Raw genomic sequence first — 18,560 nt, 5'->3', positions numbered from 1 at the left:
CCAATTGCGCGGATTGATGCTCATGTCAATCACTTGATTGTCTGGTCCAGACTCAATTATTTACAGACCGCCGTCATATAGCTAGAATATTGCTGAGTGCGGTGTTAAACAACAAATAAACAAACAACATGTCATGTGAACCCCTACGTCACTCTCACACCTTCAAATACACAACCTTGATGACTCCATCAGTTATCCTGCTCTTGATGAAACTCTTTGCATAGAGTTATTATATTTTTCTACTATGAAAAAGCAGCCATGACCTGATTGTCTTTAATCAGTGAGGGTCGCTGGTGACTCAATGGCTTCAAGGGCCTCTATCTGTTGTACAGAGTTGTGTCCCTTCACGGTGCAATGAGTTTGAATCCAAGATAAGCTCTGTGATCTGTCAGCATCATACCCATGCTCACTGGTTTCACTCAAAGTCTATGACCTGTACCACTTGGAGCTTACCATCTTTATTTAGCATACACACTGGAGTAAACATTGGAATTGTGGCAGTTCAATTGTCACCAAAATAACTCTGCATTCTGGTTGTCCATTCTGCTCTACTGACCAGGAAACCTACATGTCAAATGGAGCATGTCAATACCATAGGTAGAAAAGCAAGGTTACCAATGCTTACACTGAGAGTCTATTTATAGCTGTCCTGCTTCTGACCTCCATATCAATGCCACAATGATCTATCTAGAGACATGGATCCATTCAGAACCTGCCTTGCTCTGGTTATTTCAATTGATTATGTGGGGCTATGTCTTGTGTTCAGCATTGCATAGCCAGGAATCTCGCATAGCGTTGTTACTGTCCCAGTGGTGTATGAAGCAACTGGTTGATGGCTTCATCAGAAGTGATGTCTTCAAAAGAAACATTGCGGAGCTCGGAAATATTGTTGACAGCATTCTTCAGATAAGGAATGAGAGTTATTAATGATATTATGATTGCTGTATATTGTGTAGGATGTCAGTGTTTCATGTTGGTAGAATGTTTTGTATATAGCTGTGGTATTTTGAGAGAACTATCAGTGTGGTTTGTGCAGTGGTATTTTTACTCCTCACATAGAATGCCTAGGTCATGCAACACTACATATTAGTCCCATTGGGCCACTGGCATGTTATGTTGCTGATGCCATAGCCTTATCATTCAAAGGGAAAAAGAAGATGGAATATCCTATGCCGAATATACACTAGGGATGAAATGATACATTACGATATATTTTTTGTCAAAACAAGATGATACACTTTGTAAAATATATTACTTACCAGTCATTAAAATACCCCTAGCGGTTTTGTCAGTCAAATATCACAAAATGTATTGTAATTAGTATTTGAAGTTCACTTCTAAAATTGCCGCTATGAAAATGTGTCTACTAGCTAGCTTTTAATTTTGAACCTGCTCTGAAATATTTATTGTCAAGAAGTTTCCATGCCATTTTGGCATAAATAAATTATATGCATATCATGATACATATTGTATCGTGACTTTGCTGTATCGTATGCCTAATAGGCACTATGATCTATATCAGACCAGTAGTGTACTTATTTATAAGCAGAAATTAGGTACTGGTAGTTCTTTTTGATTTTAACTAGCACAGAAACTGTCTAACCCAACTAGATACTTTCACCACAGATGGACCTTGCAGGCAAGTGTACTGAAACTCTAGCGCAAAATGTTTTCAATTTTAGCCTATTGATTTGAGCATATCCTTAGACACTTTCAAAATACATATTTGATATATATTTTTTAAATAACTTGCAAAATGGCCACAAAATTCAAATTAAGTTCTGGTTATTTAGGCATGAGATAATGAAACACAACAGTGTTAATTGGGTTTAATGTTGTACAGTGTGTTTGGAGATGGACTTGAACACAAAAACACATCTCTTCTGATTTTGAATTAAAGTTGATATGCTTTGTCACTGTGCTTCAGTATATATCCAAGCAGTTTAGACTTAATGTTTAGTTTTGGCTTTTACGTTTTTGCATCTCACAGACAAACTTAAACTAAAGAGATTGTTGTTATATATCTTCTTGCCATTTGGGACTGGTTTTAGTGCATTATTAAAAGATGCTGCCTGACCTTTTTGGTGATACTGGATCCCACTGGTACATATATTACATGTGTTCTTCTATCATGCTGTAGATGGTGCATTAGTCAGTAGAAGACATGACACTACATACAGCCTTCGAAATTCATGCTGGTGCACTAGTGTAAGACTAGGAGTATATTTACTGGGGACAAGTAACAATTCAACGATGGTAGTCCACATTGACTTGTTGCATTTGAGGGCTATAGTTCAGGGTCCTGCCCCACAAAGCGATCTTAGCGCTAAGGTGATTGTAACCCTCGTACCCTAACATAAGACAATCGACAATCGTAGCGTTAAGATCACTTTGTGGAACACTGACCTGAACAAGTTCTCAGTGCTTCAATTTTGCTATAAATGGGAACTGAATAAAACTGACAGAAAATGTACATAGTGAACATATTTGTATTATTCAAGCAATACTAGCTACAAACTCTGAGAACTGGTGGAAAAAGTCCCCTGGAATAGTCTTTTTTATTACGTACGTGGTGAAGTTACAGGTGGTAAGATACTACACATGTGTCGTACAATGTTGACCTTGTTTAATTCGTTTTGATTGGATAACCGTGACCTCTGTCACACCGGGACTACTTTTTTCATTCATAAAAAATCGTGGAGACGTCATTCATTTTGTAACTACAAGGCAGAACTGAAGAAATTAATAATGAGAATGAGAAATATTTACAAACACTTTATTAAAACAAACAAAATAGTTACACACATCAAATTCGGTTGGCATTCTATATAAGTTATGCATAGAGCTTCTACAGACATTATATATAATCGAGTTATATCCATTTACAATGTACGACTACCGTTCAGTAGAGCGAGGGTCCTCCATGAGCGTGACGCACCAGACCACTTTCGCAACTTTCAATTTGATTTAACGTAAAAGGATAAGCGTGGTGAAATGAGGTCTGTTTAACTATCCGGACAGATATCTAGACTTAATTGGGATGATCCGGTTGTGCCATCAGTGTCCCCTTCGAAGCGTATTTTGTGGCGCTGTTTCGGGAGGTGTTGTTCATGAATGAACGTACACGACTGCACGACCAGATACAAATCTTTCGAAAAATCCGTGGAAGTGTGCCTGACTTCTGATTTTGTGGCCCCGAACATCCCGAATGTGTACAATAACATTCCCTATCTCTAGCGTAAAAAGCTGTGAGTAGACCACGATTGTCTTTTCTTATTCCGGTGTAGACCTTGCCCTTCGATCGTTCGAAGCTGTCACTGACATGCAAGCAGACTTGAGTTTGTTGATTTTCACGTCTTCAGTATAGGGTGGCACAGTTAACATGAATGTCTTTGGCGAACACTCTGATTTCCCTCTTCCAAATTGGAACGAACGTGATATAAATTCAGGTGATAGATCAAAGAAACCAAATCATTTTGATTGCACAGACGGGACACTGGCAGTGCGAGTGACCGACTGTTGGTCCGATATTCAAAGGGCGGCGCTTATGTGACTTTTCAAATTTTCTTATAGGTGTCCTTCGTACTAACAAACCGCCTCCGTGGTCTAATGGTAGAGCGTCCGCCCAGAGAGCGTAAGGTCCGGGTTTCGATCCCCGGCCGCGTCATACCAAAAGACGTTTAAAGATGGTACTTGTTTTTACCCTGTCTGGCGCTCGGCATTAAGGGACTAAAACAAGGACTGGTCGGCTCGGAGTCAGTATACTGTGTCTGAGTGGGGTATTCATGTTTAACTGCGGCATGGTATCTCAGTGAGCTAGCACTATAAATCGGCATCAGTCCAGACTAGTACAAGCAGCCACACAAACACACACACGTACATGCACGTCGCTATATAAGTGCAATAATCTTGGACGCGACGTTAAACCCCATTTCACCTCACCTCACCTCACCTCACCTCACCTCACCTCACCTCACCTCACCTTCGTACTAACAACATGGCGCTTGAATTACCAAAGTTGAAGAATTTCTTCCAAAAGGATCTTGAGCGTCGGTGCTGTTTTCTTTGCAAACACAACTGCAGGCGCATGTTGTTAATGCGTATGCATAGAAATGTCAACAATGCCCATATTTGGGCATATATCAATATTCATACGCAACCAGATTTTGCAACCGGTTTCAGTTTGGTCTGTCAACAAAAGAACGTTGTTATGTATTTACACTTAAATATATATTTAACGTGGGTAATAAATAAAATACCACACTCATTCTCGTTAGATACCATTTTTACGAAACTCGTGAACTTTCTATGTTATCTGACCTCGCTTTCGCTCGGTCAGATACCACAGAAGGTCCACTCGTTTCGTAAAAATGGTATCTAACGAGAATGAGTGTAGTATTCTCTATGTATCTAAGGCTGGCCCAAGTCCACAGTCACTTTCACAAATCTTTTTTTTGGATATTTTGCGTTTGCCAAGTTTAATAATCTTGTTGTGTTCACCACAAAAGGTTGATGCTGTAGTATCATTATTACATATATAAGTCATTAGCCATCCAGTTATAACACAGCAATGTTGGGTGTTTGCTCTTATATTTAAAATATATGTTGACAGTTTAGTAAAGGGTATTGTGTTTCTGAGGTGAACTAGTCTTTCTTCCAAGGAAGACATCAAAGAAGGCAGACTGTATGATGAGACCCCTATAATCCACTTGGACAGTTAACATCACACAAGGGGAGATTGGAGCTGAAAGCGTGGTTGAAATCAATTTTGATGCACTTTGATCGTACCACCTCCGTGATCAATCTGCAAGCCAAGTTACCACTAGACCTTGGATAGGGACATCAAACAGCCACTTGCTTGGTGCTGGCTACAAATACGGCACTGTGACAATGATGGATGTCAATATATTTACAGTGGCTGCTCTTTCACTTCTTTTATCACATCCTTCATGTTTATAGTATCTGTCTGTACAAAGACTTTGTGAGTTGTATCATAATGGAGTCAAAATGTCCCTGCAGATGTATGGTGTATTGTTGCCGGGTTACAAATGAGCAAGCCTCCAAATGAGATCTTGATTTTTCATCCAATTTTATTGCCAGACGCATGTACGTATTTGTGAGTCACATCCTAATTACAAGAAATCCATCAGCGTCTAGTCACAGTTAATGTGGGTGCGGTCTGGTACTTTCAGAGTAGGGAGCTTATGTTATTTGATATTTGTTTTCAAAGAGGCTATTAGCATGATCTGAATACTAAATTACCGGCTATAAAAACAATATGTTATTTATATCTTATAGTTGTGCATATTCAGATCCATAATGTGTGTTACTTCTAAATTTCCATTTACAAAGCATTGGCTCAATATGTACTTTGTTAAACTATTAGAGGAAAATTCAATGTTTGGTTTAATTCAGTGAAGGATAACAGATGTGACTTATGGAATTGAATGTGTTGTTGACAGTGTGGCCATGTTCCCAACTCCCTAGTTCATTAGCGGTATCATATGGTGCACCAGATGACACACAGCTATAGTGGTGGAGTAGTCAGCTATGAAATTAATTTGGTGTGTTAGATGGAAGTGGCAGCAATCAAGCTGTGGCCTAACCACAGTCCACATGGTAATGAGGGACAAGATATTCACCCTCAGCTTGGTCCTATTGATTTTTTTTCTGGCTGTTTATTGTTAATACAACTGGATGTGACAACAAGTTTCACCCTGTGCAGTTTAAGCTAGTTCCAGATGTTTTTTATGGGATATTGGAAGTTTAGCGAGATGTATGCAAAATGCCTGGCAACACCTAGTGGCGTGGGCTATATGTTTTTTGTATTGTGTGTATGTGGCAGGAGACGCTTGTTTGACCTGTAAGCTTTGTATGATAAGCTAGTGTAGGCGAACGACCTACTCGAAGCCCCCTGCTACCACTGGGCCAGCATAGCAAGCTTCAACATGAAAAGGATTAGTCTAGGCTGGAATGGTGTTCGTGATAGTGTTGGAGAAGAACAGATTTAATTCTGTAGTTGTGTATCCTCTTTAGCTGGCTTCACTGCATACTCGCGGAGATCTATGCGGGGCCGACCTGAAATGAAAAAAGGAAGTTTGATTGATTTATTTTTTTATAGTAGTGTGAAATATTTTGGAATGTTGCATGAGGTGATGTAGGATGTTGCAAGGAAGTACCTCATCTGTGTGTACTAAGTGCACACTCAACTCCCCATGGTATTGTTGATGTGCAAGAGGAAATGTGATGATGAAGTACTAATAGTTCGTCCTGATCATGTCTGAACAAGCAAGCATGAAGATGTTGATTTCTTCCAACTTAGGCTGGATACATAAATCATAATGAATTTTGTTCATTGACATACATGATAATGAGTTTGCTGGTATGAAATTGAAGGGTGATCTCTTTTTAGTGTTAATAACTTTAGAACATTGGGAAGAACATGTGTCGAATATATTTGATATTGAGGCATCCATATGAGAAATGAGTTCATCATCTAATTAAAAGTGTTCCCAAATTATGTTAAATTTTCAAGGTTACTACTTGAGTTGCTTTACCATGAGACCTGTGAAGAATAGGTCTGCAGCAACCCATGCTTGCAGTAAAGGCGACTATGCTTGTCGTAATAGGCGACTAACTGGATCAAGTGGTCAGGTTTGCTGACTTGGTTGATCCCTGTCATCATATACCAATTGCATGGATCAATGCTCATGATGTCAATCACTGGATTGTCTGGTCCAGACTCGATCATTACAGATAGCTGTCATTTATCTGGAATATTGCTGAGTGTGGCGTTAAACAACAAACAAGCAAAGCTTTACCATGCTTAACATGATACCTCTAATTACTTGCCTGGGTATGGTATTGTATGGTGTGGTATGGTAATATGTTTGGTTTAGGGCAAGTATAGTTGGATAATTGTATCAAATGAAATGTCTTGAAAGAGACTTACACTGTAGGTAGAAAAATGTTTACTGCTGGCTAAACCTGGTCTAAGCAACTTGTTTGACCTGCATCACAGATTTACAGTAGACTGGTAAATGCACCACAACAACAACAGCAGTCTCTTTCACTGACTTATGGCTGTCAAAATACAAACATGCTCACAGATGCCTCCTGACATCCTTCTTGTCTCGTATTTGTGTCCAACCGAATATTGTCCTGCACATTGTGATCTGCTGATGCTTGTCGGTTAACACCTTACCTGTTTGTGAGTTTCACCAAAGTGGTAAACTTCTTTGACCTGCATCACTTCAGGCTTTCCACATCAGCTATGATATTCTTGAAATACTTTTTCAAGCTGAGTTAAACCCAACTCAAGCAGTCCCTTAACCATGTTATTTCCCCTTCCACCCAGCCCTTACTGTAATGCTATAACCCTAATGAGCAAGTCTAGATTTTCCACATGATCTGAATCTCCCATTTTACTGGGCTCTTTTCAATTTAAATGTAGTTACATTGTTTCTGTCAAAATAACATATTTTCTGAAACTTAGTCTTAGTCATTAAAACAATTTCTGACAAATTTATCCAAGAAACAAAACAAGGTTGGCCTTATATGGAATTCAGTGTTACACACTGTGCACAGACAATTTTCTATGGTAAGACATGACTATAATTGATGATTTGTGTAATTTCTTAAGTTCTAACCATCTCATGCTCCATTCAGATGGGCTCACGTCATATCTGATTCACCGTGGTTAGCGATGGCGTACATAAAAATGTAAAAAGTGTAATTGAATTTTGCTTGCGAATGTATTAATAGCGTCTAGAGCAGGTTTTCTGCATAATGACGTTAGGTTGATGTGGAGTTGCCTGGTACAACTCATCAGGCTGAAATCCGGGGGCTCCCCATGGTTTACACACTCCCAGCTTCATGCTTGCTATATCCTGTCGTACTCAAGTAGTTCACTTTTTGAGTGTGCCTGTAGCGTGAATATGATAAGATCCTTGTGAGGCTGTTAGCTGTAAACTGATCTCTTCCTTCTCCTCCCTTCACAGGTGAACAATGAAGAGAAGTGGGAGGACATTCAGGGGGAGTTCAAGGTGCCCAGGAGTTGTACAAATGGAGCCCAGGCACTCAAGTTTGTCTATGTCAGGTGAGTACACAAATACAATGAGTCTGCATTTAGGCCATTTAATGGTGCCAGTTTCTGAAAGACTATATTCAGCTTCTGTTCCAAGTTTGTTAAAGTTGGTCATATGCTTCTGATTTGTGTGACTTTTTTCACATCAATGTTTCGATGCTTGCAGGATTAAACATTAAAGGATAGGAAACTGATTGTGAAGTCTTATCTTTTATCTGTTACTTATGTGTACTGACTGTGTGTAAATTGTGTAATGACAGCATGCTATGTTTGATATTGATAGTTCTTTCAGTATTCAGGAATAGTTTGTCATAATTTCTGAATTATTAAAGACATCTGTGTCTAAGTATTTGCTGGATGTGTTAAGACTTAGGTAACACCAGGTCCTTGAAGAAAACCATTGCTTCATGTTCCTTTTATCATGTTTATTGGACAAATATTGATATGTTATTTCAAATGTAAACTGCATTTTCTATTCTCAGAGAACTATGTAAACATTTTGAGTAAGGATATATATGGATTGAGAAAGAAAAGTCACTGTAAAACTTCGGTCAGAAATATGCTACTCAAAAGAAGTTAAAGAACACATGTAGTTCATATTACTATAGTTAATCTGTCGCATGAAAGGTGACTGAGTTTGGACCTCACAAGCCAGTGGTACAATGACATTCAACCAGTCAAACCAGTCAATCCTTAGGTAACTCCTACTGCAGTGGTAGACGACCCCCTTCTCTACCCACCCAACCCCGCCACATTGGTCAAAACCAACTAGTCCACAGCTCAAGACAGGCAGTATATGTGAAATGGCTAGATTCTGTGAGTGTCAACTAGTCCCTCCAGATTTTCACTAGTCGTCTCAGGCAAACAGACTAATGGCTGTGACTGTGACTGTGCCTGTGCCTGTGCCTGTGCCTGTACTACAAGCATAGGGCTTTTAGAGGCCTGTGGAATCCCTACAGAATGTGTGCAGGGCACTTTGGTAGCCTCTTAGTTAAAACGTTGACTTGTCCCCTAACCTGTTAATGTGAAATTTTGAACATCGATTTTTGGTGTCCCCTGCCAGACGATGTTCAAATATTGGTAAAACTATGTTAACACTCCTTCCCACTTGTTAAGAAAGATAGAATGATGGTGAACGGCTGAAAGTGACTTGAGTCATCCTGTCCCCTGAATGCTCCCTCCCCCACATTGACCCAGTGACAGTGTTGCTATTACCGGTGCTCAGCTAATCAGGTCAGGGTCTACCAGCCTGCTATATATAGAATCTCTCACTCCCACTGCAATGTTGTGGCTGAGAATCATTGACCCACAATCAATGATCAGGCTGTACTCACAACAACACAGCAAGCTGTGCTGGAGCAATACACATGTATGTGCTGTGTCTGTGTCGTGGAAGAAAGGGGTAGTGCTCAGCTGGTTTCGTACACACACAACTATGTATCTGGAAACCGTGTTCTCAATATCATGAGATTTTCCTGTGATAGCTATGGAGAATCATGGGGTGATAGTCGGTTCATGTTGTATAGGTCAAGTTTGAACCAACTTTTAGGCAGTCGGATTTCTGATCAGCTTGATAAAATGACCAGAGTTGTGAGATGTGATATTTGTATTCCTTTATGTTCTGCACTATTAGAACACTGGGTGATCAATATATACTGAACAAAACAAGTTAGGGATCATAAATATTTTTGGGGATATTTTTGTCTCTCCCCCCCCCAAAAAATATATTCATGATCCCTAACATTTTTTGTTCAGTTTATGTGAAGGAGTTTTATCATGACATCTTCAGGAACCATTTGTCTATTGGCAATTGTGTCATGTCCTGATGGGGTGGAAGTTGGTCATAGTACCAGTCACTGATTTGTCTGGTCCATTCTCAATTATTTACATTCTGTTGTGGACCCGTGAAGATCCGGGGTAGAATACGTCTTCAGCAACCCATGCTTTCCATAAAAGGCGACTAACGGGATCAGGTGGTCAGGCTCGCTGACTTGGTTTGATGCGTGTTATCAATCCCCGTTGCGTGGATCGATGCTCATGATGTCAATCACTGGATTGTCTGGTCCAGACTCGATTATTTACAGACCGCCGTCATATAGCTGGAATATTGCTGAGTGCGGCGTTAAACAACAAACAAACAAAACATTCTGTTGTGATATGGCTGGAATGTTGTGTGGCATTGTGTTGATTATTAATGGTCTGCTGTGATGTGGCTGGAATATTTGTGAATGTGTTTTGAGCTCTTACTCTCCCTTAATCATGGTAGTATTTGCTAGTAGGTGTTAGAATCTCAGATTTGTTCTGATTGTGTTACCCCTGACCTAAATGAACGGGGTCATATAGTTACACCAAGAAATTCTGTCATTCCGAGAACATTTTTTTTGTGACCTATAACTTGAAAACGACAGCATAGATTTTTTCAAAGAAGTTTGATTCTAATTTTAGGATTTTCTGAAAAGATACAGCTGTTTTTCAATTTTTTTACTTCAAATTTGTTTGCTGAAACATTTGTGTGACCTATCACTTTGAAACTAGTGCATGGATTCTTTCTACACATGATACAAATTTAGTGAACAATTTCCATACTAATAAAAGAGGGGAAGTGCAAAGTTTGATTTTGATTGTTATTTTTGTGAATTTTCTGAGGAAATAGTAAAATTTACATGTTTTGAGCTTAGAATTGTTATTTTTCTTCAACATTAGTGCGACCTATAACGTGAAAGTGATTCTTTTCCAATTGGGGGTACAGTTTCTGTACCCATAAGAGAGGTGCAGTGCAAAATTTGATTTCGATAAGTGGATTTTCTGAGAACATATTGCTTTTTTTCGCCAAGTTTTTTAACTTAATAATGTGTTAGAGTCGAAGTCAGGGGTAGTAGTGAGCCCTGCTCACTTTTTGCCTTGTGATTCTTGGTTTGTCAGCGTTATATCCATGCTTGCGTCAAAATACTACATGTCTACTTCCTTAGTGGTGTGAGCTTTGAACTTTCCTCTCACGTGAAGCTGACGCTCTATGATATAAATGAAATTTGTTTGATGCAGCGCCCTATCTGTCATGTTAAATGTTTCTTTTTTCTAAGTTTCTCATGCATGTCAGAGCTTTTGAATGTATTATTTTCATTATTATATGCCGAATATCTCCATATTTCTCATATTGTCATGTACAAATTATCTGTCACAAAGTGGAAGGTTTTTTCTCCGATATCATGCAAACCCCCATTTCTGCATTTTGTTTAAACACAAGCTGTGTTGGCTCTTGATAGAGGCATTATCAGTTCTGTGATGTTGCCAATGAGTTATATACATTAAAGATGTCTGGACACTTCACAAGAGAATGAGTAATGCCCTCTAGTATGGTTGTTAAATGTAATGTCAGAAGATATTTTGGCAGTAAATGTCACTGTGTACCACACTTTCACACACATGCACTGCAAGAGGTACATTTCTCACATTCCAATAGGAAAAGTCACACACTCTACTCTTGACAGTTTCTGTGAAGTGAACATCTTTCAAAATAACTTCTCATTTTCAAAAATTGAGCATGTTTTAATGGGAGACTAGATGGAAGTTGTGTATGTTGCCTCTATTATATTATGTATACAGTCTCACTTTTCCCCTGGCCGCTTCCGTGGGCTAGTTGTAGAGCATCCGCACGGTTCGAACTCAGGACACGTCATACCAAAAGACGTTAAAAGACGGTACTTGTTCTTACCCTCTCTGGGGCTCGGCATTACAGGGATAACAAAAACACAAGGACTGGTAGGCTCACACACCACTATGTTAGTGTGATAATCTTGGACGCAATGTTAAACCCCATTTCGCCTATCCTCCACTTTGTTTTTAAAACATTTCAGCTTTTGTAGAATTTTGGAAGGGATGTAAAAGCATTTTTCATTGGTTGACAACATGAATTTCACATGTTTACTGTTTACTAGGGGAAGTAGATTTGCAGATAATGCATCTGTCTACCTGTTACACACATGCAAGATAAGTGTTTCAGCTATGGGGTGTCAGCTGAGAGGATTAAAAGCTAGTCTACCACTTTGGTGAAACCCATGAGCACAGGTACAGTGCTGACAAAACATAATCAATGCAAATCAGATTCTAACCTACAATCAGCCATGACTGTGACATCTGTGCCACCTGTTTCACAAGAAGACAGGTTCAGGTATTGGTACACTACTCACTGTGTCCCCTGTCACCTACCAGCAATAGTATATTTATTACAGGACCCCTGATTTCACAGGTTATGGTTCACTGAAGTATTCAAGTGAGTCTGCTCATCACAGTATACTTCCTGGTCTGTGACAGGATCGTATAATGAGTTCAACACACTGGCTCACCTTTTGCTAGTAATGTTGACTGTCTGTCCGTAGGTACCTACACATTTATGAGAAAATCCACTTCCTTGGCCAAGATCCCGACAGGAATGATGAAGACGATGGTCACCCAGCACGGAAAAAGTTGTGTACACCAACATTTGGGGTTCCCCTCACCTACAACTATCATCATCATCAGCCTACAGGTGAGGTTACAGGATCTGGGGAAACACTGGCTTCTGCATGCATGCCTTGTTACACATCACAACCTGTCCTTGCTATTGGGATTCCTTCAAGAGCTGGACTTCTGTTAATATTTATGCCTGAACCCCGTCTCGACGAGCAAACATGTTCATTAGGTCGTGTCATGTGCACTTTAAATGCAGTTTGAGCAAATGTTACAACCTTTTTTGCTCTTGATTCGAGATGTGTTCTTGGGTTCTTACAAGCAGTGTATTTCTAAATGTCAACTGTAGGTCAAACTATTTTTGGTCGCATATGAAAATTAGAGATTTTAATCAATAATGTGTATTTTTTTCTTGCATTTTCTGGAGATATCTAGATGAGATAGTATGCTACATGTGATAAAGAACATACAAAACATCAAGAATGCAAATGTTCTGATGACATTCTGTGTACATCAAGAGCAAAGAATTATTTGGTATGCAGTCAGGCTGATGAGAAAATTTCCAAAATTCACCAGATGCAAAATAAAGAACACAGACCATTTTAACTGTAGTTTAGTTAAGGTATTTTTTATTCAATGTGAAATAAATTGGGAACAAGGGATCACATCTTAACATAGCCTAATGAAGTTATGATACAATTTTTCCTATATATTACAAGGGAAGCTAGGATCACTACATAAGCCAAACAAGGAAAGCTAGGATCACTGCATAAACCAAACAAGGGAAGCTAGAATCACTAAATAAGCCAAATTAGGGAGCTAGGATCACTTCTTAAGCCAAACAAGGGAAGCTAGAACCACTACATAAGCCAAACAAGGGAAGCTAGGATCACTACATAAGCCAAATTAGGGAAGCTAGGATCACTGCATAAACCAAACAAGGGAAGCTAGAATCACTAAATAAGCCAAATTAGCGAAGCTAGGATCACTACTTAAGCCAAACAAGGGAAGCTAGAATCACTACTTAAGCCAAACAAGGGAAGCTAGGATCACTACATAAGCCAAACAAGGGAAGCTAGGATCACTGCACAAGCCAAACAAGGAAAGCTAGGATCACTACTTAAGCCAAACAAGGGAAGCTAGGATCACTACTTAAGCCAAACAAGGGAAGCTAGAATCACTACTTAAGCCAAACAAGGGAAGCTAGGATCACTGCACAAGCCACACAAGGGAAGCTAGGATCACTACATAAACCTAGTGGTTTAGAATAAAATTTACAGATATCGAATCTAGTTTTGAAACCTATGCAGTATGCATTGAACACATACTAAGTTTATCATCTAAATGGATACCCTGTGCCATTTTGTGCATGGTGTAAATATATTTCCTGAGTTTCTAAGGTTACAGGTAACATTTGTGCTGATAGTGCCTGGCGGCAAACAATTCAGATGTGAAGGTGTTTTGTGTAGAGTTGGGACGGAAGATGCAATTTTCCTTTTTTCTCCAAGTCTCCAGTTTTTCCAAGCCTATTTCAGTAATCCAGTCACAATCGCTGCTGCCTCCATTGTTAACTTTTATTATTGCTTCCTATGCTCCATTGAACAACAATAGTTGTTTGAACCAATTTGTTTGAATTCCTTTGCTACAAGCATTTATATATCTAGATCATTTATTTTCACATTCTAGGTAATACTGATTTTATTATATATCGGTTTCTTTTCTCATAAGTCATTTCTTCTTTCTTGCCAAAGATTTCTTGTAAGAACGTCAGTGTTTGTAATAAAAAAAACATTGCCAGTCTGGCATCAGGACCCACAGATTTGAGAAGCTGCAGGCCCTGACTCAACTCTTCAGACCCTCATTTAAAAAACTGCAGCTTATTGTGAGAAATAAATGACCCATACTTTTAAAAATTTGCCTGAAAATAGTTTGCAATGGGGACATTGGCCCATAAGAGCAGTTTTCCTTCCTAATCATAAGTGACATGAATCACTTGCGAGATGAATTATAAATCTTCACTATTCTATATGTTTAATTCTACAACCTATACTTTCAGATGCGGTGCGGCAAACGTATAGCCTGTCTCAAGATCTCTTGAAACCAAGTGAATATGATAAACTGGAAAGATCATTATTATCGGGATTACCAAATGAAGTTGACTTTGTTGTGAATGTGTGTACATTATTATCCAATGAAAGCAGACATGTGTTAACGCTCAAGAAATCTCACCAACTTGTAGATTTACTCTTGGCGCATATAGGAATATTTTCAGAGGGTAAGTACCTTATCATCTTTGATTGACTATTATTAGATACAGTGATGTCATGTATTGATAGGGGGGCATGGGTAGCCCAGTCGTCTAAGGCGCCGCAATTTGCTGTGCAGAGTCGAGTCCTTTGGGCACACCAGAAACCTATGATTGTGGGTTCGAGTCCCGGTTCGCCCCGATTATGTTTCTAGGTTTGTCAGCACCATACCCGTGCTCGTGGGTTTAACCGAAGTGGTAAACATCTGAGACCTGCACCACTTCGGGCTTTCCTCCCACATTAAGCTGACATGCCATGATATAACTGGAATAATGTTAAAAGCGGCATTAAACCCAACTCACTCACTCATGTATTGGTAGATGGCAAATGTAAACGCATCATGTCTGCTGCTTATTTCAGACTGGTTGTTGATGTAGCTACTACATTTTGGTAGAACACGAGTTGTCATTAGGGCTGGGACGGATAACTCGGGTACCTGGGTCTACTCAGTACCCTCCAGACCCGGGTACAGGACTACAGGACTACCCGGACCCGTGGTTGGTCATGTGATATATTGTTAATGACAAAAAGTATCTAGAACTCTATGGTTACACTACAAGTCACAAAGTTCGCATTTCTTTCTGACTATGCACCCATTTCTTCTGACTTTTCGCATCTTTGAATAAAGATATAACTTGAGTCAACTTCAGTGTATGCATGACCAGATTGTTTAATACATGTATCTAAACACGTTTTGCCAGTGCTATGGTAATAAAATGCCCAATGGGACATTTTGTACCCATCTCTTGAGACCTGCAGTGGGTACCCATGTAGGGTCGGGTAATAGGGGGGTGGGTACCCAGGTAGTAAATTCGGACTCGTCCCAGCCCTTGTAGTCATCATGAGGCACTAGGGTTCTTATAATGAATAAGAGTTTCATTCTCATTTGAGATGGTAGACATTTTGGAGCATCTGTTTAGCCGCATGGGAGTTAGAAATGAAGCTATTATGTCCTGGTTAAGATGTGCATGCTCATCGAGTCTTTGGACCAGTGGTTGAATGATCGGCTTAACTGGAGTTGTCACTCTGACATCTGTCCAAAGTTTTCGCAAATGTAGGAGCTTTAACATGAGGTAGAGCTGTCAGTCTGTTCCTTTGGACAACTCCAGCCTGATACATGTATGTGCTTATTTTGAAATTTGTTATTTCATGTTTTGTATCCTGAACTTCAACACAAGATGTTAGTTTTTCTCCAGGTTTTCTCTCAAACATGTAATAGTGTCAAGTAGGGTTGTGTGGCTTTGCTTTTCTTTTGCCTTAGCTTGGAAATTTGATCGTGTTGCTTTTATTGAAATAGCTCACTGTAATAGTCAACATAGAGCATCTGTTGAACACCTGTTGAGTGGTATCTGCATCTGTCTCACTAGAGTTACTGTGAAGGTGTTGAAATATGCCAGCTCTTGTAATCTGGTAGAGTTATATGTGGTGCCCCTGCTGAGGTATACAGTTGTCATATTGAACTTGCATTTAGACCCGAGCCATCCAATAGCTCTGTAATATTGGCCACTGATTCCGAGTCAGTTGATAAGCCTAGGAGCTTGTGCAAATGATACTGCCGATGTTAGAACATATCTGACCATGACCTAGGATTAACCAAAGAGAATACCGTCTTTGCTCAACTAGATATATAGCTAACTTGAGTTGACATTAAACAGATTCAGCAGACGGCATCACCAGATTCACCAAACAGGAAAGTGTTTTCGGGAAAGCTTGTAAAACGTATTGTTAAATTCAATGGGTTATTTTAAGATGGAATGGTAATAGTGACACACTTAAAACTTGAGCAACTACTGAACTAGTCCGAATCCTGAGTCTTGTAAATGTTTGCTTTGTCTTGTATGCACAGCTAATATAGTAGCCCATATATTAACACTAATATCTACTGAAAATTACGACAAGAAACTATTTTGGGCTGGAGATGTTCTGGCACAGACTGGTGTTGGTGAATACAAGTGTATGTTATGTCAAACATTAATAACACTCTTCAAATTCAAAACAAAGCAGATGTGTTTCTTGACAGAATAACAGCTCTTCACCCTTGAGTATTCATGCTCTAAAAGCGATAGATGTGCGACACACGTACAAGCAGTTAGTCATGCCTTGCGAACATTTTTCTTTTTAAAAAGCTCAGTTTGTGTTTTGAAGCATTATGCTCTTCCGTAATGCAAAGTAATGTAGCTGATTTTGTCAGCTGGAAAATATTTCACATATATGCTTGGAATTGTTTGTTTCTTCTCTTGGGTTATATTTCACATAGATATGGTCTCATAATAGAGTCGATGGAGTTCTGCACCTGATTTGTCATGTATTCTGAGAAAAAACAAACACATAATGTGTTAAGAGTAGAAGCTACCACATTTGAGGCGTTTCAGCATGTAATGAGAAAGCACTGCCAAATTCTTTGAGCAGAATGTGGAAGAATGTGGAGTTTTTTGTGTGAAATCGTGACACTCCAGCGCAGCCTGGACATGTTATTACAGTGTGTGGCATATCTCAACATTAGATGACTTGTCTACTGTACAAGTACTGCACAGCACTAAAGGTGGACTGCACCAGGGTCACTGTCTAGGAACTAGACTTTCTACAACTGAAAGGAGTTAGTAGAGTCCAAGCAATAAATACATGAACAGTATTTTAGTTTAAAGGGTCCTGGCATCCCGGAGTCCCTGAGTCCCTGAAATTCTCTTCTATAGTATTTAAATCTAGGGACCCTTCCATCGTTTTCTTTTTACATTAGATCTGTGACAAGGGTCCCTTGACTTTTATGAGTAATTTATAACAATGCATAAACATTCAATTTCTATAAGGTACTGTGTCGATAATGTGTTTGTGAAGTGTGCATGCATGGATACACTTGAGCGCCACTCAAAGTGCTGACAAAAGTTAGAGAGATGACAAACATCTGAAATGCAGATGCAAGTTTTAATGTACATTATCAATAGTGGTGTAAAAATAGGTTGATAAAGTATTGTACCGCGATACGAGACTCACTACACAATGCATCAATTTACAACCCCTGTATCTTGATCTTACAACACATTACATAACAGTAAAAACAGGTGAATAATAACAGAAAATGTTCAACAAGCTTACACAGTTTTCCTAGTATTCCCGGTTGGCTATAAATAGCTTAACATTCACAGCTCTATCTAGCCTATGTGTTTCTGCCAATCAGTATCCCATCTTCAATTGCTGAATTTAAAAACAAATGATTCAGGGTTCATCTTCAAAAAGAAGAAATATCAGCTGATGAAATAAAAGTACTGTATTGGGATGTGAATCGTATTGCGACCCCAACCATATCGTACACCTTTAATTATCAAGTAAGCCTTAAGACTATTTGCCCCACACTTCTGTGTTGTATGACATAATCTGTCAGCTTATGTTGTAAGCACATTGTTCCTGGTCCTGCAATGTGGCCAGTGTGGATTCTGGAGCAGTATCGGTCCCCTTCCATCCTGATGTTTGACATGACAGGGGACTAAAACGTGGTGTAATCAGGACATGCCCGACAATGAGGAGTGTTGTTCATCTTATCAACCATCAGTGTGCTTGGATCAGATTTCATTGTTTACAGGCTGCTATGATATAGCTGGAATATTGCTGACTGCAGCTAAAAACAGTATTCACTGGCTTAGTCATCCCAGTTACAGATCGGAATGCAGAAATATGCGATATTGTCAGCTGGTATCTGGGACTCATGGTAATTGATTTTATTGTTT

The 18,560-nt window shown here is 39.3% G+C and overlaps 1 protein-coding gene across 2 annotated transcripts in view; it reads left to right on the top strand.

Annotated features, from left to right (window-relative positions):
• The window catches only part of LOC124111830 (AT-rich interactive domain-containing protein 2-like), a 49,407-nt gene that overhangs the window by 8,090 nt on the left and 22,757 nt on the right, over positions 1-18,560 (top strand). For both annotated transcript variants that reach the window (XM_046471673.2, XM_046471672.2), the window contains exons 3-5: positions 8,001-8,098; positions 12,463-12,611; positions 14,589-14,807. In XM_046471673.2, coding sequence (XP_046327629.2) covers positions 8,001-8,098; positions 12,463-12,611; positions 14,589-14,807 — 466 coding nt within the window. The remainder of the gene's footprint in view (positions 1-8,000; positions 8,099-12,462; positions 12,612-14,588; positions 14,808-18,560) is intronic.

The sequence above is a fragment of the Haliotis rufescens genome, unplaced genomic scaffold (assembly GCF_023055435.1).
Source record: "Haliotis rufescens isolate VD_foot unplaced genomic scaffold, xgHalRufe1.0.p SCAF_5, whole genome shotgun sequence".
Lineage (NCBI taxonomy): Eukaryota > Metazoa > Mollusca > Gastropoda > Lepetellida > Haliotidae > Haliotis > Haliotis rufescens.
This window is presented reverse-complemented; position numbering and strand designations above follow the sequence as displayed.